General features: G+C 46.6%; 1 protein-coding gene across 7 annotated transcripts; it reads right to left on the minus strand.

The window, feature by feature from the left end:
- Window positions 1-34: 34 nt before the first annotated feature.
- MPPE1 (metallophosphoesterase 1) lies at window positions 35-18,865 on the minus strand. 7 transcript variants are annotated; one of them, XM_044243629.1, is made up of 12 exons: window positions 17,931-18,352; window positions 15,915-16,012; window positions 14,273-14,439; window positions 12,369-12,752; window positions 9,601-9,709; window positions 5,337-5,440; window positions 4,148-4,222; window positions 2,613-2,721; window positions 2,386-2,454; window positions 2,171-2,293; window positions 1,378-1,518; window positions 35-415 (listed from the first exon to the last, which is right to left on the minus strand). In XM_044243629.1, exons 4-12 carry the CDS (start codon window positions 12,635-12,637, stop codon window positions 233-235), a joined length of 1,182 nt encoding a protein of 393 aa, XP_044099564.1. In that variant the 5' UTR covers window positions 12,638-12,752; window positions 14,273-14,439; window positions 15,915-16,012; window positions 17,931-18,352; the 3' UTR covers window positions 35-232. The 7 variants fall into 7 exon arrangements, with proteins under 7 accessions (XP_044099564.1, XP_044099567.1, XP_044099570.1 ...); XM_044243632.1 differs by lacking the exon at window positions 14,273-14,439; XM_044243635.1 differs by lacking the exons at window positions 14,273-14,439; window positions 15,915-16,012; window positions 17,931-18,352 and adding an exon at window positions 18,577-18,865 and having other exon boundaries at window positions 2,386-2,451.
- Between the last annotated feature and the right edge of the window lie 3,380 nt (window positions 18,866-22,245).

A 22,245-nucleotide genomic window follows, 5' to 3' on the forward strand; every position in this document is an offset into this window, starting at 1 on the left:
ACATATATTTGATAAAATGAGACAAAACTTGTTGTAGAGTACACGTTCCATTTTTATAGCATGAGAACAGTACCATCAACTATTTATTCTGCAGGAATTTGCATCAGTGATTTACAGTTTCCGTGATGTGTATAAAGACCGCCTCCTTTGACCTCATCTCCCGTGAGCCCTGCCCAAGGTCCAGTTTCTTTGGCTTTGTTACTTATGACGAAATACACAAGTCTCCTGCTCTTTACGTTGTCTTAAATTTTCTGAGCAGGTTCCAGCCAAAAAGAAAAGGTGAGGGCAGAAGTCTGGAGTGGACTAACAGGAGGACCGCCAGGAGCCCAGCTGCTACACAGTATGTGGCCAGAACGGTAGCCTCGTGAGGCAGGTAGCACTTGGCAAGGGCGTACTCTGTGGGTGTCATACTGCCCTGGAAAGGAAATGAGGAGGTTAATGCTGCAGCGAGAGCCCTCCCACAGTGCCACGCAACAGACTTAGACACAGTTGAGGCAAGGCAGCCATCTTGGTTGAGTCAGGTGAGGCCAGGAAGTAGCTCTCCTCCTGAGAGGAAGGGGAACAGCCTTGGGCCTCCACAAGCCACCACCCACCAACCAGAAGCACTGGTGGAGACATGCAGGCAAGGCTCCCAGCGTGCTGAGTGGAGCTGAACCCTCCACTGAAACTAGCCCCTGGCACAGCAGGTCCCCCCCTATACTGCACTGGGCAACATGACAGAGATGCAAGACGCAAGGAGACTTTACATCAGTGGGCACTGAGAAACGTGGACTACAAGGCCATTTCTCATGCCACTTCTGCTAAATTAAGCAACCTGTTACCCAGAAATGCATGGGCCGGGGGCACCTCAGTGGGCTTTTCTTATAAGTGTTTTTGCGGTGTGGAGTGACACAGAGGAGTGGTCTCATTCACTTTGAACTTGAAAACATGAGGGTTTCCCTATCTTTTCATGAAGTAAAAGTAGCCACTAATTGAAGTGACATGTCAAGGGCACTCGCCAGAGCTGTAGCATTCTCCTGACATAAGATGATGGCGTCTGGCCAATGAAGACAGATTCCGGTTTCCTTTGAAAATTAGACACGCAGAGCCTCCTATCTGAGGACCACACCAGGTCCATGGGGTTGACGCATTCTGAAGGATGCCCAGCCCCCCACCCCACCCCCTCCAGGGCCATGCAGCGCTCACGTGTCCCCAGAGAGGCACGAGGCATGGGGAAGGGGGTCTGGGAATCAAACCAAGAGCACATGGGGAGGAGGGCAAGTTTGTATTCACAGCGTTTGTATGTTTTTACAGATTGCAGCAATTAAATAGTTGATTACTGTGTTGATTTCAATACTTCTATGCGAGCGTTCAGATGAAAATAAACGTTCACATTACCATGATGAAGCTGGGGTTGTTTCTGTTCCTCCAACTGAAAGATGGCACGCTGATCTCGGGAATTCCCACCCCGTGGAGCACCTCGCAGGCACTGTGCGTGTGGCCACTCAGGATGAGACGTGGCCGCAGCCACCAAAGTAGCTACCATACCCGGTGGGGTGGGGGAACACAGCAACAGGTGGTCAGTGCCTGCACAGAGTCTCCTCAGGGCGCAGCGACCAGCCACCCACTTATCTCATGAAGCTAAATATAAAATCCCTACTTGGTCGGGGACTTTATCTTTTCCTTAACATCCTTTAATTGGCTGAGACCCTATCAAGAAGTAAGCTCAGGCTTTTAGGGAGACTCTGTCCTTCTCTCAAATTTTATATTTTTACAAATATTTTTATAAATTTATTTTATATTTCTATTGTGTGATATAGTATATCATCCACTATACAAATATGTGTTTCTATAATATAAATATAGTTATAAACATATAAGTAAGCTCATCTGAATCAAGTCCCCCAAAATTCACTCTTAAATTCCATTCACATTTTCAAACACATTTAAGTTGAGAACAAATCTTGGACTAAAGAATAGCTGAGGATATTATTACTCTCTTGATATTAGGAAACAGAATTACTGGGGGCAGGGGAGGAACCAAAGGAGGACATGAAAACCTAAGCCCCCACTCCCACCCCCCAACCCCCCCAATGCCCCACTCCCCCACCCCGCCTCCAAGTGTGCCAGTGGCTGTCCATGGCGGTCCGTCAGTCCCGTGGGTGGGTAGGCATCCCGCTCCCCCGCAAACCTGCTGAGAGGCCTCCCGGGAAAGCACGTCGTACCGCTCCTTAAAGGGGATGCCCCGCTCTTCCAGAGGTGCAGCATCCTCCCCAGAACAATTAGCATCGCTCCTCCGGTAAAGTGGGAAATGCTGCCCAGATATTAGAGGATCAGATGTGAGCAGGGGGCCCCGGCCATTTTGGACCAGATCCGGGGAGACAGAGCTGCGTGGTCCCCACTCACCTGCAGGAGCACCGGGGCAGACGCGGGCAGCAGCGGCACATCTCGGCAGGGGCCGGAGCCACGTTCCTGCTGGTGAAAAATTGGTTAACCTGGCAGAGCCGGCGTCCCCGAGCCCTGAGCGGTAGGAAAGGAAGAGGGAGCTGAGTGATGCAGGAAATACCAGGTGCAGTGACCACCCCCGTAGAAGATGCCGGAACAGAAGCCCCTGTGCCTTCAGGTGCTCCTACCTCACGGGAGCAATTCAGTTGGTGAGAAATTTCCAGGAGTTCAGCTTCTGCTTGGGAGCAGATGTGGCAGCCGTCCCCTTCCAGGGCAACGCTGTTGACCATCACGAAACTGAGGCAGAGGGAGCAAGCGGACAGTCAGGGCCCCTGGGCTTCCCATGTCCGGACTCTGGCAGTTCTGCTCCCATGACACAAAAGCTGAGGGGCCACAGTGTGAAGAAACCCATCCCAGAGCGGCCTGAAGCCTCAACTAACCTGTTTTAGGTTTGAGTTGACACTAAGAAGGCATCAGAGCGTTATACTGGGAGGGGAGCCTAAGACACAGTCAAAGGTGTTTGAACCTTGAATGTGTGAGAAATCCCTGAACAGTGAAGCACAGGTCATCTTCACTAACATCTGTACACGCAGCAGACAGGGCAAGGCGGGGCGGGGAGGGGGTGCAATGGCCAGAGCTAACGCGTGCAGATGACCCCAAACCAGGATGCTGGTAAAGCCAGGGATGGCTGCCCTCTACAAACCACTTTACCTAGATCTGTACAGACTACCGTTAAACAGGATTTTGCTTTTGTTTCCTACATACATATCAGCTGGGCCTGAAGAAGGCACCTGTCAGTAAACACCGCTTGAAATTTAAAGAATCTTAGCAATGGGGAGCGAACTAAATGATTTGAAATACGATCAGTGTGTTTCAACTCTATGCCTAAGGAAAAAGAACTGAAACTGTGCCCGGTCTTCACAGGACTCAGGAAAAGGAAGCTGCTAGAGACTCATTACTACAGGTAAAGGGAGGGAAGGAGTGAGCATTGGTGGAGAACCCGTTTCTGGGAGTGTCACGGGTCATCTCCTGTGACGGACCCAGGGAGCTGCCATGGCCAAAGCCATGAGCGCCGGACACCCACGGGGGCCATGATCGAAAGAGGAAGAGCCTTCCTCTCCCATCTCTTCTCCCTCCAGTAGGTCTGCAACCAGAACAACATGTACAGTCTTATCCACCACCCTGGGAACACACACCCTGACATGACAGCGTCCGGGGATGGCATGAGAATGGCCACACAGAGGAGGAGCTCATGGTCTGAGCAAAGGGTGGGGAGGATTTGGTCTACAAATCAAGGCTGTGTCGGGGTGGCACACAGTTAAAGGACGGTGAACATACCCGCCCCTAAATCCTGGGACAGCATACCCACGAGGGCATCCTTTATAAAGGAAAAGAAGTACATTTTGAACAAATAAAAATAAGATCCTTTACTGAGTGGGTTGATGAATGTTCTAGCACCCAGGGACATGGCAGGCAGGAAGGGAATGCCCTCAGTGGCCAGGCAAAGTCATCTACTGGCCAGTCCACTTGCAGCTTATTAAGGAACACCGGACTGGTGACCCTGATGGTGACCATCAGGGAGGGAGGAGCCCTGCGGTGCCTTCATCTGAAATGGTACAGCAGGCCACACGGAGCCCAACTCCAACCCAGGACAATGGCTCCCTTAGAAAAAGAAGTCCAAAGGAAGGAAAGGGCTTCCTAAGAATTTACAAATAATACTCACTTCGTTCCCTTCCAAGAAAACAGCCTTTTGGGGTTGAAAACTTTCTCAAATCGTTTTATTTTGTATGTGCTCATCCTAGATTCAATTGTAAAAAGAAACATTTTTCAGAGCAAGCCATTTAAGGACCTGTTAAGAGTTAGCATAAACACAGAAAATAACTCGGGATCTGAGTGTTGGACTAGCCTCGTGAGGTGAGGGCTCCAGCCGGCCCAGGCTGTCAGGGCAAACCCTCCACCACTGAGTGACCACAAGCACTAGGGCAAGTGACTTAGTCCCCAGAGCCTCAGTTTCCCCACCGGCACAATGGTTAAAGTAACAGGACCATTAGAAAGATTAAATGAGTTGATGTATGGAAGTAAAGTGCTTAGCCCTGATGTTTATAGCAAGATTATCCACAACAGCTAGACTATGGAAAGAGTCCATCGACTAACGAATAGATAAGAGGTGGTCTATAGCCATGGAATATTACTCAGCCATCAAAAAATATGAACTAGCAAAATAAGCTAGCTAGCAAAATAAGACAGAGAAAGACAAATAGCATATGATTTTACTCATATGTGGAATTTAGGAAACAAAACAGATGAACATAGGGGAAAGGAGAAAAGAGAGAGAGAGGGAAGCAAACCCTAAGAGACTCTTCAATAGAGAACAAACTGAGGGTTGCCGGAGGGAGGTGGGTGGGGGAGGGCTAGATGCAGGATGGGGATTAAGGAAGACTCTTGTGATGATAAGCATTGGCGATATACATAAGTGATGAATCACTAAATTCTATTCCTGAAACTAGTATTATACCACAGGTTAACTAACTAGAATTTAAATAAAAAAAAAATACAATACTTAAAACTGACTGACACATCATAAGCACTATGTAAAATACTATTTACAAAAGTTGAAATGGTCTTGTTTTCTGAGTCCCAAAGAAAATAACTGGTCATTAATTGTAAGCTTCAAGTTCATCACCCAAGGGCACAGACAAATCATTTATTCAACAGAGATTCATTAAAGGTGTACATTGTGCCAAGACAAAAATCTTCACCCTGTGGAGTTCATGCTCCTAGTGCTTCCATCTTTCAAGGACAAATGTCCGTCCCCACCCCCAGCACAAATAAGGCTCTCACCTGAATGGTGGCAGGTTTAAAGCTCTAGTTAACCAAGCTCTCAGGGGGCAATGCTTCACTGAACGACTTACTGATAGTGGAAGCCAATGTCATGGTTGCCAGCAACCACCTTCAGCTGCACATGACGTGGGTGTCTGAATATTTTCCGAAATCGCTGCACATCATCTGCCCAGGCCTATGGGGAAAAACGGATCACTGCTGAGACCCAGAGAACCTCTCTTCCCTGTGGCTTAAAAAAAAAAAAAAAAAAAATGCTCCCTATTCTGATGATGAGACATTAATTCCCCCTCCAAATCAGATGCCCAGAGAGTTAATGTAGAACTAAGAATGTCTTTTTTTTTTAACTTTTTAAAATAGATTTTATTTATTTATTTGAAAGAGAGAATGAGAGAGAGAGACCACAAGATGGGGGAGGAGGGTCAGAGGGAGAAGCAGACTCCCTGATGAGCAGGGAGCCCGATGCGGGACTCCATCCTGGGTCTCTAGGATTATGACCTGAGGCGAAGGTAGTCACTTAACCAACTGAGACACCCAGATGCCTTAGAACCTAATTTCTAATTCTATGTCATACTGTATTTTCTAAGACTTAATATTTCCATGATTTAATTTGATGCCAGCTTTTAATTAAATGGTATTCCCCCATATTAAAACATTAGATGGCAATTATATACCCATTATTTTAAGATCCCCTAAAAATGTCCCCTGAAGTCCATGCATGGACCCCAGGTTAATAATCACTCCAGACTGGGACACACTGTGAGAACAGGCTTGTAGGAAATGTCCAGTAAATTCACGTGCAAAACAAAGATGAGCACATCCCTCATTTTATCATTTCCTGTGGCTACCACTGTGGGAATGAGAACAGATAGAATGTAGAGGAAAGAAAGACAAAATCCAACAAATATTTCAACATTATTCGGACATTTACTTTAACTATTAAAGCTTGAGAATTATGTTTCTATCATTCTGGCTCTTATTAAGTCGAAAAACATCAACTGGACAGACACAGGGAAGACAATACGGAGTTGGAGAGTAATCAGCTTTATCCTAAGAGTTTTAAGTAACGCCCAAACCAGAGAACCATGCTAGAGAGAAAGTTCAATACATTTACAAAAACTTCACTTTAACAGATAATATTTAAAGTTAAGATAAGATAAAAGCAGAATAACATAAAATTAGAAAAACAAAAACAGGGGTGCTGGGTGGCTCAGTCAGTTAAGACCTGCCTTCCGCCCAGGTCAGGATCTCAGGCTCCTGGGATTGAGCCCCATGTCAGGCTTCCTGCTCAGTGCAGGGCCTACTTCTCCTCTTCCCTCTGCCCCTCTACCCCGACTTGCGATTTCTCTTCCTCTCTTTCTCCCTCTCTCAAATAAATAAAAACTTTTAAAAAAAGAAAAACATAAAATGCTACCCTCAAATTGTAAAAGCAACATATGCATCCAACTTCATTTTATAACTATTTACTTGTTACATATACTATTTCCATTATCTCATATTTAATTATGAGGCCCTATAAACAGTGGCTTGCCTTTTTTTTTTAAGATTTTATTTATTTATCTGACACAGAGAGAGCAGAAGCAGGGGGAGGGTACGCAGAGGGAGAGGAAGAAGCAGGCTCGCGGCTAAGCAGAGAGCCTGGTTAGGCACTCAATCCCAGGACCCTGGAATCATGACCTGCGCTAAAAAAGACGCTTAGCTGACTAAGTCACCCAGGCACTCCAAACAGCGGGTTTCTAATCAGATCTGGATCAAGACTTTCTTTGTAAAGCTTTTGGATTATCCTGGGAAATGAGAATGGCTTTTTTAAAAATCTCCCACCCCAGTGCAAACTGGTGCAGTCACTCTGGGAAACAGTATGGAGGTTCAGTTAAAAACAGAGCTACCCGGGGCGCCTGGGTGGCTCAGTGGGTTAAGCCGCTGCCTTCGGCTCAGGTCATGATCTCAGGGTCCTGGGATCGAGTCCCGCGTCGGGCTCTCTGCTCAGCAGGGAGCCTGCTTCCTCCTCTCCCTCTCTGCCTGCCTCTCTGCCTGCTTGTAATCTCTCTGTGTCAAATAAATAAATAAAATCTTTAAAAAAAAAAAAAAGGGGCGCCTGGGTGGCTCAGTGGGTTAAAGCCTCTGCCTTCGGCTCAGGTCATGATCCCAGGGTCCTGGGATCGAGCCCTGCATCGGGCTCTCTGCTCAACAGGGAGCCTGCTTCCTCCTCTCTCTCTCTCTGCCTGCCTCTCTACCTACTTGTAATCTCTGTCTGTCAAATAAAAAAAAAAAATTTAAAAAAAAAAAAAAAAAAAAAAAAAACAGAGATACCCTACCACCCAGCAACTGCATTACTAGGTATTTACCCAGAGGATAAAGACACAGTGATTCGAAGGGGCACCTGTACCCCGATGTTTATAGCAGCAATGTCCAAAGTAGCCAAACTATGGAAAAAGCCCAGCTGTCCAATGACAGGGGAATGGATAAAGATGTGGTACACACACATATAAACACAACGGAATAGTCCTCCGTCATCAGAAAGAATGAAATCTTGCCATACGCAACAATATGGATGAACTAGAGGGTATTATGCTGAGCAAAATAAGTCAGTCAGAGAAAGACAAATAACCACATGACTTCACTCATATGGGAATTTAAGAAATAAAACAGAGGATCATAACAGAAGGGAAGGAAAAATAAAATAAGATGAAAACAGAGAAGGAAACAAACCACAAGAGAACTCTTAACTCTAGGAAACAAACTGAGGGCTGCTGGATGGGACGGGGGGTGGAGGGCATGGGGTAACTGGGTGATGGACACTGAGGAGGGCACGTGATGCAACAAGCACGGGGTGTTCCATGCAACTGATGAATCACTGACCTCTATTGCTGAAACTAGTAATATACTCTATGTTAATTACATTGAGTTTAAGTTTAAAAAAAAATTTTTTTTAAATATCCCACCCCAGAAAAATACTTCTAAAACCATTTATGACCAAACATTTTCATAAGCAGCAAAACAGCTTTTTTCTATTTTCCATTAATTCCAGGAATACAGTAAGTAAAATACTGGACAGTTAAAGTGAGAACAGCCCTTCTCTTTGGTTATAGAAAGGCATATGTCACCTCAACGCCCAGATGGAGTCCCCTGAAGGCACAAGAACCTCACACCAGGTCCCTGAGACTCCTTCTGCTAAGAGGAGGGGTGTCTGGGTGGCGCAGTCGGTTAAACATACAAATCTTGACTTCGGCTTAGGTCATGATCTCAGAGTTGTGAGATCAAGCCCCGTGTTAGGCTCTGCACGTTACACAGAGTCTGCTTGAGTTACTCTCTCCCTCTCCATTCGTTCCTCCCCAGCTCACTCTCTCTCTAATAAATTTAAATTTTAAAAAAAAATTAAAGAAAAGGAGAGTAGCAGTCACAATTATAGCACAATTCTCATAATTTCATGGCTAAGTAATCCAGTGTAAAGTCAAATTACATTTCAATATGTATTTTATAATTTTGGTGACAATCAAATTTACGCACCTTGCCTCTTTTTCCCTTTCCCGAGAGGCTCATGGGAATGTACATTCCAGCAAAGCGAGTTCTGACTTATCTACCTGTTTCCTACGTAAACAGATACAGTTGACAGTCAAATAAGTTTGAACTGCGTATGTCAGCTTATACATGGACTTTTTTTTTATAAAGACAGTAGAGTACTGTAAACGTATTTTCTCTTCCTTACTATTTTCTTAGAAACATTTTCTTTTCTCTAGCTGACTTTATCCTAAGATTACAGAATAGAATACATGTAACATGTAACATACACGCTGTGTTATCAGCAAGGCTTCCACTCCACAGTGGGCTACTGGTAGTTAAGTTTTGGGAGAATCCAAAGTTATACACAAATTTTTGATGGCACAAGGTCAGCGTCCCTAACCCGGCATGGTACAAGCGTCAACTATCTATGATTAGCCAGCCTAACTCAAGACGGGCAGGAGATATGGACCCTAACAATCATCAAGATAGACTACACGTGGGGCATCTGGGTGGCTCAGTAGGTTAAAGCCTCTGCCTTCGATTTGGGTTGTGATCCCAGGGTCCTGGGATCGAGCCCCACATCAGGCTCTCTGCTCAGCGGAAGCCTGCTTCTCCCTCTCTCTCTCTCTGCCTACTTGTGATCTCTGTCTGTCAAATAAATAAATAAAATCTTAGAAAAAAGAAAGAATTAAAAAAAAAAAAAGATAGACTACATGTGTTTAATGTTGGTGCTGAGCAAAACCTCCAACCCTCCTGGATACTGCTTCATGGGTTTTCTGGGCTGCCTGCCCTGGACCCTCAAAGCAGGATTAGGGTGGCTGGATCACGGGGCCCTACCTGGGGGGAACTCCACTTCCCTTCATCAAAGATGTCCCCGAGAATGAAGACAACTTCGGGCTGCAACAACCACAGAGCTGTCTGGAAAGCTCTCTCCATTTGCCATTCCCTAAGGTCAACACAGAAAAGCACAGCATCAGTTTCTTTCTTATGTGGAGCCTAGATCTGTCTTACAGGCCATTTAAAAAGTCAACCAAATGTCCCATTCTCCTTCCACAGCCTCACCCCTGCATTCCCTTCCCACACTAGCAAGGGTCAGAGTCCACGTGTGATTCAGTGTGGGAAATCAAGGGTCTGAGGGAGAGTCAGGCTGCCCCACCCACGCATCTTAAAAGCTGACTTCCCCCCACATGGCACACACAGATCAGACACCACACTGCACCCCAGAAGCCATCCCTCAGTCATAACAAGCCCCAAAGTTCAGGGAGAGCTCAATTCAGCTTCCAGACACTCCATGTAGACTGAGTTGATACCCCAGAGAGGAGAGGATAGCATCTGCCTCAACTTCCACTTCTTGAAGGACCTCAACTTCCTGCCTGCCTTCAGAATTGGGGGAAGATAATGGGAGAATCAGACTAGCCAATACCAAGACTGTAAACCCTGCAGACTTCAGATATCCAAGGAATCACCCCATAGGTAAGACAAGTCAATGAAAAGAGCCTGGAGGGAGCTTGGGTGGCTCAGTTGGTTAAGCATCTGCCTTTGGCTCAGGTCATGATCCCAGGGTCCTGGGATCAAGCCCCACATTCGGCTCCCTAGCTCAGTGGGGAGTCTCCTTCTCCCTCTGCCCCACCTTCCCCCCCTCAGCTCGTGCTCTCTCTCACTCACTCTTTCTCTCAGATAAATAAAATCTTAATTTTTAAAAAAAGCCTGTGCTCTTGAACCTGACAGGCAATGGCTTAACCCCCCAGACCCACCTATAACCCCCAGTACGGCCTTGAGAACGTCACCCACTCCCTCTGATTCCTATTCCTCGCTGGTGAGCAGGAATTGTAAAACCTTCTCTCACAGGGCAGTTAGAAGGAGTTCAAACGTCCACGCTTTCTCAAACCACCCTCCCCACTCCCTGACCGACTCTGACCCGTGTCATTCTCCTAAGGATCCCAATTCTTCCCTCCTTTTTAAGGTATCATCCCGGCTGTTTCTCCCCTACCAAAGGGGACTGTGACGTCCCGGGGCACAAATAGGGAAAGGTAATTTGAGGTCGGCAAGGACCATCCAGGCCCCACGTAAACTGCTTGCTGCATGTGCACACCTTCACTCAAGATACCCCCAAAATTCAGTGCTGTTTTTCTCGATGAATGTAATTCACCCTGGAGAAGAAAGATCTAGAAACAGCAGCAACAATGGGCAGGGAAGAAAGCTCAACTGGTAAGGCCCAAATGGAAGCAAAGGAAGTCTCACCCTGGCCCTTATCTCGTGCCTGCTGTGGTTTCAAACTCTTGAGTACAGAAGCACGGCAGCCCCTCCAGCTTTCCTTTTTCTGTCTTGCCTCTCACCCCTGGGGACATTACACCTCTTCCCCCTCCCACTCAGCATAAGGTTCATCCATATCCAGACTACTCCAAGGATATTCCTGCTCACAAGGATAAAGACCTGTTTATCAGATAAACATATCATACCTGTTTATCAGAGATGATGAGGAAAAGAGGTCAGGGTTGGGGGGCCTCCAGGGGAAAGAAGAGAGCTTGGCTGCCATGATGGCTGAAAGCCCCATCAGTCACCTTCTGGTGGGCATAACTCCTAACAGCCAAAAGGTAGACGTATCCATCCACAGAGGAACGGAGAAACAAAACGTGGTCTAAATACACAACATAATTATCCCTCCACCTTAAAAAGGAAGGAAATTCTACCACATGCCCCAACACGGATGGACCCAGAGGACATTCTGCTCAATGAAATAAGCCAGACACAAGAGGACAAATACTGTATGACTCCACTTGTATGAGGTCCCAGAGGAGTCAGATCTATGGAGACAGAACAGCATGGCGGGCGCAGCGGCCGGGAGAATGGGGAATGGGGAGTCAGTATTTAGCAAGGACCAAGTTCCAGTTTGGGAAGAAGAAAACATTCTAGAGCTGGCTGGCGGGGACGGCTGCCCAACACTGTGAATGTACGTGATGCCACTGAAATATACACTTAAAACTGTTGACCATGGTAATTTTCACGTTATGTGTATTTTAACACAATTAAATTTTTTAAAAAGAATTCTGATGGGAAAGCAGGTGGACTCTGCTTGGGCCGGTCTAAGTTGGACAAACAGGACCTGATCCTCTCTCCAGAGTGACAGCCACAGACCTGCTCGGCTCCAGCTGCCCAGAGCGGGCAAAAACCAAGTGGGCTCCAAACGACACCCCAGTGACTGCGAGAGGGGACCACCACCAATCCAAGTATGTTTCCTCCGTGCCCAGGGAAACGGGAAGCCAACCTTGGCCCACCACACCCGTGTGCCAGACCTTGCTGGGGGAATTTTCCTCACACAGCCTGCAAAGTCTCTGGTATTAACCAGTTACAAACAAGGAGGCAGAGACAGGCTTGGAGAGACCCTAGGAACTTGTCCAAAGTTGCAAGACTCTAATCCAGACGTGCCTTCCAAGTCCTGGGTCCTTAAAAATAAAAAAGGCTCTGCAAACACTATGTTCAAGGAAAAGTCAAAGGCCCCATATGTCTCTCTTTGAGAGGAAAATAACTAATGACAAGTCTGACCTAGAAGGAGAGGGATCTGCCTTTGGTCAAATTTCAGAAAGATTCCTGATTGTAGCCCCTACCTTCGTAATTTGTCTAGCCAATGGCCTCGTACTTCCCCAAGCAAGTGGGTATCAGCCAAAAACATGGCTTTCAGAGTCTTTTGTGCACTCTCACGAGCCGGAGTTTTCACCTCAGGCCAATCACACTGAAAGATCACCAAGTAATAGATTAAAAATTCACAAAATAGAACCGTGGCAAAGACAACAGCAGTGAGTTTCAACAGCAAGAAACTCCTTCTCTTGAGCAGACACAGATCCTGGTTGCCAAACCCCGGCCTGATCGGAGCCATGTCTCCTGCCCAGGAGTCTCCAGTATCCAGGAGTGAAATCCATCAAGAACTGACCGCGAGAGAAGTGTGGGATCTTGGGTCAGGCGCACCCGGTGTCCAGGGCTTAGCCATGGACCTGTGGGGAAAACAGAAAGGATCGGATTACGTTTCTTAACACTGCCATAAACTCTCCTTCTAGTAAGAACTATTAAGTTACTGAATCCCACCGATATTCCCAAATAAATGAAGTGTCCAGTACTTGTACGAGGCTAGTAAGTCAGATTACACTGTAAGAATGATCCTCCCACTAACACGATCAAGTTTGACTACCACTTTGGAAGTCATTAAATAAGAATCTACCCAAAGGATGTTAAAGTAGGACACATAATGGAACAGTCGACAAATATTAATAAGTATAACGTGACTCCCAAAACTTGACTCCCACGTCCCTGACCTTACAAATCAACAGGCGAAGAAGCCCCCTGTATCGTGTTGCCTCTGGTGTGAATTCCTCACTTTTCCATATTGTTTTCCCACAAAAGAACTGAATATTCACAATGTGCTTTAGGGGTGCAAGGAATACATGCCACTCTGGGCTCAGAGGCCGGGAGACCTCTCTGGGAGACCCTCCCAGAGCCCCCCATCTGTCAACACAGCAGCTGGGTTATATGTTTCCATGAATGTGGGTTTTCATCTGCATATGAGCCTTAAAATTCAGGATGGCCTTCGGTTAGAAGACATCTGTGGGTAGTGGTTTCTCAATGGGAAACTTAAGGTGGTTATGGATTCTTCTGAATCATAAATGAGGTTTGTTTCCAATTTAAAAAGAAAAAAGAGCAGCCACTTTTGACACATCTGAAGAGCAAGGCTGGCATGAGGATGACCTCAAATGGACTTTAAGAAGTGACATGCTGGGGGCGCCTGGGTGGCTCAGTGGGTTAAGCCTCTGCCTTTGGCTCAGGTCATGGTTCCAGGGTCCTGGGATCGAGCCCCGCATCAGGCCTTCTGCTCAGCAGGGAGCCTGCTTCCCCGCTCTCTCTCTGCCTACTTGTGATCTCTGTCTGTCAAATAAATAAATAAAATCTTTAAAAAAAAAAAATGTTACTGAAGTTCCTCACCTTAGGCTCCAGACAAGGATCTTAAAGGGCAGTGACCTGAAAGCTGCAGAGAACTCATCTGGAAGAAGCTCCAGAAGTCTCTCAGTGGAGGCGTGGGGGACCACTGACCACAGATCCTCACTGAGCCCATAAATATAGAAAATCCCTTTCTGGGGTGGATGCTTTTCTAAGATGAATCCAGGAAACTTCATATGGTTGATTGACAGGCAAGGAGTCAAGAACACACTTCTCCTGTAGGGTCCAAAATAATCTCCGCAAAATTCAGTTTCCACTTTCCACATTTGCACATAAGCCTGAGTCCCTATAAGAGTCCCTAGTTTACGGCCCGGTGGCATTCTATATAACAACCAACCATGGAGATATGGAAAATGTTTTAACTCTTACCTAAAGAAAAATAAATGGAGGCAAACATGTATTTTGAGCCTTTAACAAAAGTTTAAAACATAACCTCAGAATTGAAAGTGATAAATGATGGATGCCCTTCCGGCTCCCCGCAATGGGGCACTGACAGCTGTCGGCTCTAGCACTGGGTCCTCACCTGGTCTGTGGCTTTTTGGAAAAGAAGAAATGTCAGGATCATAGGGCAGGAATGGCTCTGGGCCCAAGTGATCACCCCTCCTCTGCCTGTTCTCCAATGGTGGTGTTTACAGTAAATACTTGATTGAAGAGGCAACAGGACACGCATGCCAGATTGTAACTGGTGTCCTTTCAGATCAAGAGGTCAAAGGCAGCAGTGCACGTAATCTGGGATCCAACGCTCTTCCTGCAGTTCTACTCCAAACATCCACACTACCTTCATCAAGCGCGTCCGACCACCAGTGACCACATGCCACACCCTGCCCTCGTCCCTAGAACCTCCTCGCCACCTCGGTTTCTCGAAGGACAGACAATGCGTTCCCCATAACTGGAATCACTGGACACTTTATCTTCCCACTGGGGACATCTTTGAGAGGGAAAGTGGCATTAAAGATAAAAAATGGGGCAGTGGTGCAAACCATGACGGCTCCAGGTCATTCGGGGAGCACAGTCCCCCCTGTGCTTGATTCCACCCCGTGAGGCTAGCACTTAACTGAATGCCGGTGGGGACAAAGTAATGTGTCTGTCTCCTGCTATCACCCATCTATCAGCAATCAAAGTCCAGAATGTGGTATAAATGCCCCTAGTAACCATTCACTGGGGAGACCAAGGACAGGGATCCTCTCTTAAAAGAGAGAGACCCTCAAAGGACTCATGAATACATTTCTTGATACCATCTCATTTCCTTTGGTTTGATTCAATCAAATGTATCAGAAGCAACCATATGGCTTTACTATCTTCCTTTCAAAAGGCCCAAGAGTGTTCTGAAATCCTAACCACAGCAGCTGAAACTTCCCCCAAACCCTCACGTTTCCTCAGGCTTTAGAGGGTGAGGGGAGAGGAAGGAGCCCAGCCTTCTGCGGCCCACCCTACAATTCTCTTAACCTGCACACCTTTGCTCTTTAGAGGCTCTGAGCTCCCTGAGCTGAAAACCAGAATGATGACTTCGTAATTGCTCCTCTACACCCACTTCCTTTAATCTAAGAAGCCGGTTTTAGCAGTGGTAACTAAGATCCAGAACGCAGAACACGACCAGGGGAGAGAAGCAGCCTGGAACCAGGCAGGCCCAGGCTGCAGTCCAAGGGTAGTACACAATGGGGGTCAGGGGTTGAGGGGACTCAAAACTGCAGTCCCCCAGCTTCCCTGGACCCTTGGGAACAGGACGGGACCCACAGAGACAAGCCAGGGCTTTGTACTGACAGTCGGTCGGCCCAGCTCTCCGCCAACCCGGCTTCCCAGTACCTTTGATCCCACTGAGGCTGAGCCTGGCCTCTGTCACCAGGCGACAGCTTAGATAAGAAGGGCAAACAAACAAAAGGTTGGGGAAGTCCTTGCCCTTCCCTCCAGCATCTGCGTTCTTTTTTCCATAAAGATATATTAAAAAAAAAAAAATACCCTACACAAAGCCCTTCAACCAGAGGACTAAGAATAAAGAAAGGGAAGGAAGAAGGAAGGGAGGATGGAAGGAGGGAGTGGAGGAGGAGGGAAAGAGGGAGGGGAGGGAGGGAGGGATGGGGAAGGCAAGGGATCCATCCTCTCCCCAGAAATGGCAGAGCCAGACCAGCGTGCCAGGCACACACTAGGTAATGAGACACCGCTGCTACCTTAGGGTGGCTTCCAGATGGGTATCAAGGGACCTTCTCTTTGTGCTCAGGCTGACCTCAGGGACAGCACCGCTCTTTCATTTTCTGATGCAGCTGACCTGTGGAAAGAGCACCCTGACTGCTAGGAATTGGGAGCAACGGACATTTCCAGCACAGGGACAGTCACGGCACAACAGAGCCTACCTCTCTTGGCAGGAAAGAGGAAAACCTCAGAGCTCTCTAGAGAACCAGCCACTTCCCTCTCTTCAGTATTTTATCCTAGGTTACGATACCCACCAGCAGCAAAGAGCTATGCTGAACCAGAAAAAGGCCAACCTGCAGGTTTGCTGTGACCTTGGGCAAGCCACTTACCCTTTCTGAGCCTCATAATTGGGGGTCACAGTACCTGCCTCCTCTGATATCATGGGATTGCTAGAAATGATGCTCAACAATTGTTTAAGCAAAGCTCTTTCCAGGAGGCAAGTATGGCAGGATTAGATTAGAGAGCAAGCCTTCAGTCTGGTGAGTTCAGAAGCAATGGGACTTGATTCAAATAGCCATGGGAAGAGGGAAGAGGGAGAATGAAGCCCAGCAGAGAATAATGGCCAGAAATCGGAGAGCATCTAGAAGCTGTGGCCATTGTTCTCCACTCATTTACTGAGTTGGACTAATACTTGACATCCCAAGTCCCTAGACCCTCTGCTCACTAAATGTAAACCTGAACTTTTATCTCAACCATAATAAACAGGTTAAGGACTTAAAATCCCCATAGCCACACAGCCCGAGTAACTAAAATGCTACTCTATCTTCCATGTCTAGGCTCTTACAGGCCAAAGGAGAGAAACTAGGTTCTTTCCAAGAATGATAGGAGGGTGCGGTCCTTCATCGGAGCACTGTGGAGCACTCTACCCAGGCCGGAATATGGAGAGCTCTTCTGCCAGCTCTTCCTGCCCACTCAATGAATACATGAGGGAAAAAATGTGTTTATCCATCTTTTATCACTAGATGTAAAACTAGGCCATGAGTGGCTTCAATAAAGACAATATTCTCTATGTGTTGCCTTCTTGTGGTTAAATGACTAAGAATTCTGTCCATATTAGACACTTCCCTTTGCATTAGCAAGTTTGGGTTTAAAAAGCAAAATTACTAAAATGTTACTGTACACACACACACACACACACACCCGCCCTGAGGTAAATCTGTCAATTTTACTGAGCTCATCAAATGATATACCAGCAGGAAAAATTTACAGGCCTCCCACACTGTGTGTCCTGGTCATGAGAGAACACATTTCTTACTGCACTAGTCTGTAAGTTCCCTAAGTTAGGGACCCTACCTGGTCCATCCTCACATCCCCCCTCTGCTTGCACCCAGGATCCTGCCTGCAAACAAGTGATGATAAACATCTGTGGAGCGAACAGCCTACATTTATTCTTACTGTGCCAAACCTTTTAGAGTTACAAACATATATTATCACTCCTTTGGTCTTTAAATGCTTCACAGTCTCCAGCCATAGAAGCAGGAGGAACAAATGGAGATGTTCTGTTCCCCTTGGTCAGAAAGCCAGGCAGGAATTTAAAGATGGGCAAACAGGGACACAGAACACATTTTCTCGCAAGCCCCTACATGGAAGTGTTCCAAAGGAAAACCTTTTATGGCTGCTGCCCTGGGGCACACAGAGAAGGAAACTGATCAGTGTTTAAAGTAAAACAAACAAACAAACAAACAAAAAACCAGCTAAAGAAAAATAACTGACATGTTATTGTTCAAGAATAGCTCTTTTAAATTATAGCATAAAATATTAATATATAATACATGCATGCATATAATACATATATGCATGCCACATTGTTCTATATTGCCTAACACATAAAAATAGCAGCTGCAATTCCTAACTAGGAACAAAATATTTTATCCAGTGTCTGAGTTTTAACTTCAAAGCCACCATTAAATACCTAAATTCCCTCCACCCAAAAACAGCATTAAAAAATGTTTAATATGCCCGACCTATAGTTTGGCCTCTTACTTGTCCATTACCTTCAATATACTCCCACAGTGTCAACCATGGCTATTCGAATGTTAAATGTTCCTCCTTAAATAAGACGGATTTTTTTTTTTTTTTTTTTTTGGTCAAGCTACATCAGTAAATCAGAAAATGAGAGGCGCCGACGATTTAATACCCGGGCCTTAAGTAATCGTCACTATCCAGCCAATAAATGACTAATTCCCAGAACCCCGTGTTTTTCAATCAGCTAACTCTCAATCCTAAAAAGGCAAGGGGGTCCCAGTTTACAGTAACAAGAAATAGCAATGAACCTAGAAGCCTAAATATTACAGCACAGTCGTTAGAATCCTCATTGAATCCTGCTTGCAGTGGGCGGCCAGGCACCCAGCGAGGCAGATCGGAAAGTAAAGCCTCGCCGGGGAAGCCTGTCCGCCATCACTTCACCAGTCCTCTGGCCCGCGGGGCATCCCCGCCACTTCCGGTTTCCGCGCACGTGGCCTAGCGGGTTCCCCCCCCACCCCGCTGTCATCCCTGGCACGTTGGGCGGGCGGGAGACACTGAGTGGCTGCGAAGATCTCGGCCCCGCCCCAGGCCCCGCCCCCGCCCGCGCCGAGGCGGAGACCCCCGCTGGCCACCCCCGGCGTCCCGTACAGTGGCTGCAAGAAAGCAAAACCTTACCCTCGGCCGTATCTTCCTCAACGGTTCGGCTGTTCGTGCCAGCCTTACTGTCTTCTAGACGTTCTTCTCCGCTCAAGGCCTTAGCGCCGCGGCTCCCTGCAACCCCCCGCCGAGCAACGTCCGAGAAGGCGCCGCGAAGCTGTTGGCGCCCGGCAGGGGCACGCCGGCCGGTGCGGATCAGGGAAGCCCTGGCGCCCCGCTTGTGGTCAGGGCGGCCCCGAGTTCGCTTCCCGAGTGCACGGCCGCGGCTCGAGGCGGGCTCCGCGAGCCTTCGGAGCGCCCGGGCTTGGCGTCCCAGGCGCTGGGGGCGGGGCGGCAGGAAGCCGAGTCGCGGGACCTCCGCGCGGCGCCGACAGGTGGCGCTGTGTGACGGCTCGCTCCTGCCTCCTTCCCCGAGTGCCGCGCCGCTCGGCCTCACCTAGCTTGGTCTTCTCCGGGGCGGGACAAAGTGCCTTCCGGGAGTGTGTGATGAGTTTATTGGGGCTTGGTTTCTCTTTTTCTTTTCTTTTTTTTTTTTAACCAATGTTACTTAGTATAATATGACCTGGTCTAGTTTCCAAAGAGCTTTCACATCCATTATTTAAAATAATCCTCAAAATAACCATGTAAATCAAGAGCAAGAAACTCATTACCCCGCGTTACGAGAAGTAAACCGAAGTCCGAAGCAATAACACACAGGGGCTTCCAACCAACCCGTTCTAGCATATTTTTGCACATCTATGAGTATAGTTGATAAACGGAGATATAATAGAAATCATACAGAAAGCAACCAGCAGGGCTCCTGGGTGGCTCAGTGAACCGCTGCCTTGGGCTCAAGTCATGATCTCAGGGTCCTGGGATCGAGTCCCACATCGGGCTCTCTGCTTGGCGGGGAGCCTGCTTCCCTTCCTCTCTCTCTGCCTGCCTCTCTGTCTACTTGTGATCTCTGTCAAATAAATAAATAAAAATCTTTTAAAGAAATAAAAAAATTTTTAAAAAAGAAAGCAACCAGCAAAATGCCGGGTATCTAGGAAGCAAGCAGTAAGTAGTAGTATTATTATTAATTAAAAATATTGTAATATTTTCAAATATGTCCAGATGAACAATTTTACCATCACAAAAAGTGGGACAGTGTATGTGCACCAATACGATGTAATAGGAAGTATGCAGCATTGACTGAAGTATTCTTGTTGACAAGAAAAGCAAAAGAAAAAACAAATGTGAATCCTGGTAAAGCCTATAACTAACTCCAAGCTTAAGGAACTATAGGGACCAGTGAACAGGTTAAATCACATCACCAGGGGGCGCCTGGGTGGCTCAGTGGGTTAAAGCCTCTGCCTTCGCTCAGGTCATGATCCCAGAGTCGTGGGATCCAGCCCCACATCGGGCTGTCTGCTCCGCGGAGAGCCTGCTTCCTCCTCTCTCTCTCTCTGCCTGCCTGTCTGCCTACTTGTGATCGCTGTCTGTCAAATAAATAAATAAAATCTTTAAAAAAAAAAAAATCACATCACCAGGAAACAACCAGCTGGATCCAGAATGTGCAAGTTCTACAGACCAAATGACCTAACTTCTTAATTCAACAAATAAATAGCATCAGAAAAAAAGGAGAGAAGAGGAGAGGGAGATTTGTTATAACGCAGGCCTGAGAGACACATTAGCCAAATGCAAGTTTGTGAGCCTTCTTTGGGTCTTAAGACAAAACTATCTCAAAAAAAAAAAAAAAAACCAACAACACCCAAAGTTTGGGGAATGCCTGGGTGGCTCAGTTGTTAAGCGTCTGCCTTCGGTTCAGGTCCTGATCTCAGAGTCCTGGGATGGAGCCCTGCATCAGGCTCCCTGCTCAGAGGGAAGCCTGCTTCTCCTTTGGCTGGGACCCTGCTTCTCCCTCTCACACCACTCCCCACCCCAGTGTTCCCTCTCTAGCTGTGTCTTTCTCTGTCAAATTAATTTTTTAAAATAATAAATAAATAAAGATCAGGGAACCTGGATATGGAATGGATGTTAAATGCCACTAAAGAATTATTGAAGATTTTTCTGTGATAATGCTATTGTGGTTATTTTTTTTTTAAGATTAGAGAAACTATTTACAGCTAAATTATATGGTTTCTGGAATTCGCTTTAATATTCCAGAAAATTAAAAAAACAAGAAAGTAGGAGAAAAAAACAATATTGGCAAAATGTTGATAATGTTGAAGTAGGAGGTAGGTGTGTGCCATAGTGGTTGGAAGAAACAATGTCCCCCTCCCCCACAAAGATATCCACATCCCACTCCCTGGACCTGTGAATATGTTACCTTACATGGCAAATGGGACCTTGCAGGTGTGATTAAGGATAAGGACTTTGAGGTAGGAGTTTCTCCTGGGTTATACCACTGAATCCAATCTAATCACTGGGACCTTACGTGTGGAGAACCTCTCCCCACTACATGAGAGTCAGGGGAGATAACACAGGAGTGGGTCTGTCCGTTCAGGCTGCTATAACAAAACAGCACCCACTGGGTGGCTTCTAAACAACACAAATGTATTTCTCCAACTCTTGGAGGCTGGAAGTACAAGATCAAGGTACCAGCATGACTGCTGAGACAGTGGTGAGAGTCGCCGTCCTAGTTCATCACCAACGCCTCCTCACAGTGTCCTCACATGGGGGAAGGGATGAGGGGACCCCAGGAAGTCTCTTTCTTAAGGACACTAATCCCATTCATGAAGGCTCCACCCTCATGACCTGACACCTCCAGAAAGCCTCACCTCCAAGTACCATCACATCTGTCATTAGGATTTCAACATGGGAATTTTGAAAGGACACGAACATTCAGTCCAGAGCAGAGGGTCAGAGAGATGCAGCCCGACAAGGATTCTACCCGCTGTTAATGATGTTGAAGATGGAGGAAGGGGACACAAGCCGAGGAATGTGGGCAGGTGGCTCCTAGAAGCTGGAAAAGGCAAGAAAATGGATTCTTTCATAGAAGCACCTTGATTTTAGCCCAGTGGGACTTCAGTTGGAAGAACAATAACAAATTTGTGTTGTCTTACATCACTAAATTGGTGGTGATTTGTTGCAGCAGCAATGGAAAACCAATATAAGCAATCATTGTACGGCTAAAGTTTTTTGTTAGGTTTGTTAAGTCCACAAAACACAGACCTAACTGAGAAATACATGTTAGAAGTATTTCATTTATACCTGAAGCAGAACCGAATCTGACCTAACAAAATTATTATGATGCATTTTAATTTGAAAAAGCTATATGGGGGGCGCCTGGGTGGCTCAATGGGTTAAACCTCTGCCTTCAGCTCAAGTCATGATCTCAGGGCTCTGGAATCGAGCCCCGCATCTGGCTCTCTGCTCAGCAGGGAGCCTGCTTCCTCCTCTCTCTCTCTCTGCCTGCCTCTCTGCCTACTTGTGATCTCTCTCTCTGTCAAATAAATAAAAATCTTAAAAAAAAAAAAGAAGAAAAGAAAAAGAACTATATGATAGTTCTTTTAAAAGTATCATTGAGAGTCTAACTGTAAATGAAGAGATGGAAAAACATTTATAATGCAAGTATAAGTGACAAGAAACCTGGGATACTAACACTTATATTAGACAAATAGACTTTAAGACAAAGACTGTACTAAGAGACAAAGAAAGACACTAACAATCCAACAAGAAGGTAGAACAACTATAAAGATTTATGCACCCAACAGGGGACCACCC

This window comes from Neovison vison, chromosome 3, assembly GCF_020171115.1.
Source record: "Neovison vison isolate M4711 chromosome 3, ASM_NN_V1, whole genome shotgun sequence".
In the NCBI taxonomy this organism is placed as follows: domain Eukaryota; kingdom Metazoa; phylum Chordata; class Mammalia; order Carnivora; family Mustelidae; genus Neogale; species Neogale vison.

Coding starts and splice junctions, on each gene's coding strand:
- MPPE1 (XM_044243628.1), bottom strand. CDS start 12,637: ATGGCTCCGATCAGGCCGGGGTTTGGCAACCAGGATCTGTGTCTGCTC. Junction 5,441..9,600: donor GGAAGTGGAGTTCCCCCCAG/GTAGGGCCCCGT, acceptor TTTTCCCCATAG/GCCTGGGCAGATGATGTGCA. Junction 2,722..4,147: donor TTTTCTTGGAAGGGAACGAA/GTGAGTATTATT, acceptor CCTCTGCCTCAG/TTTCGTGATGGTCAACAGCG.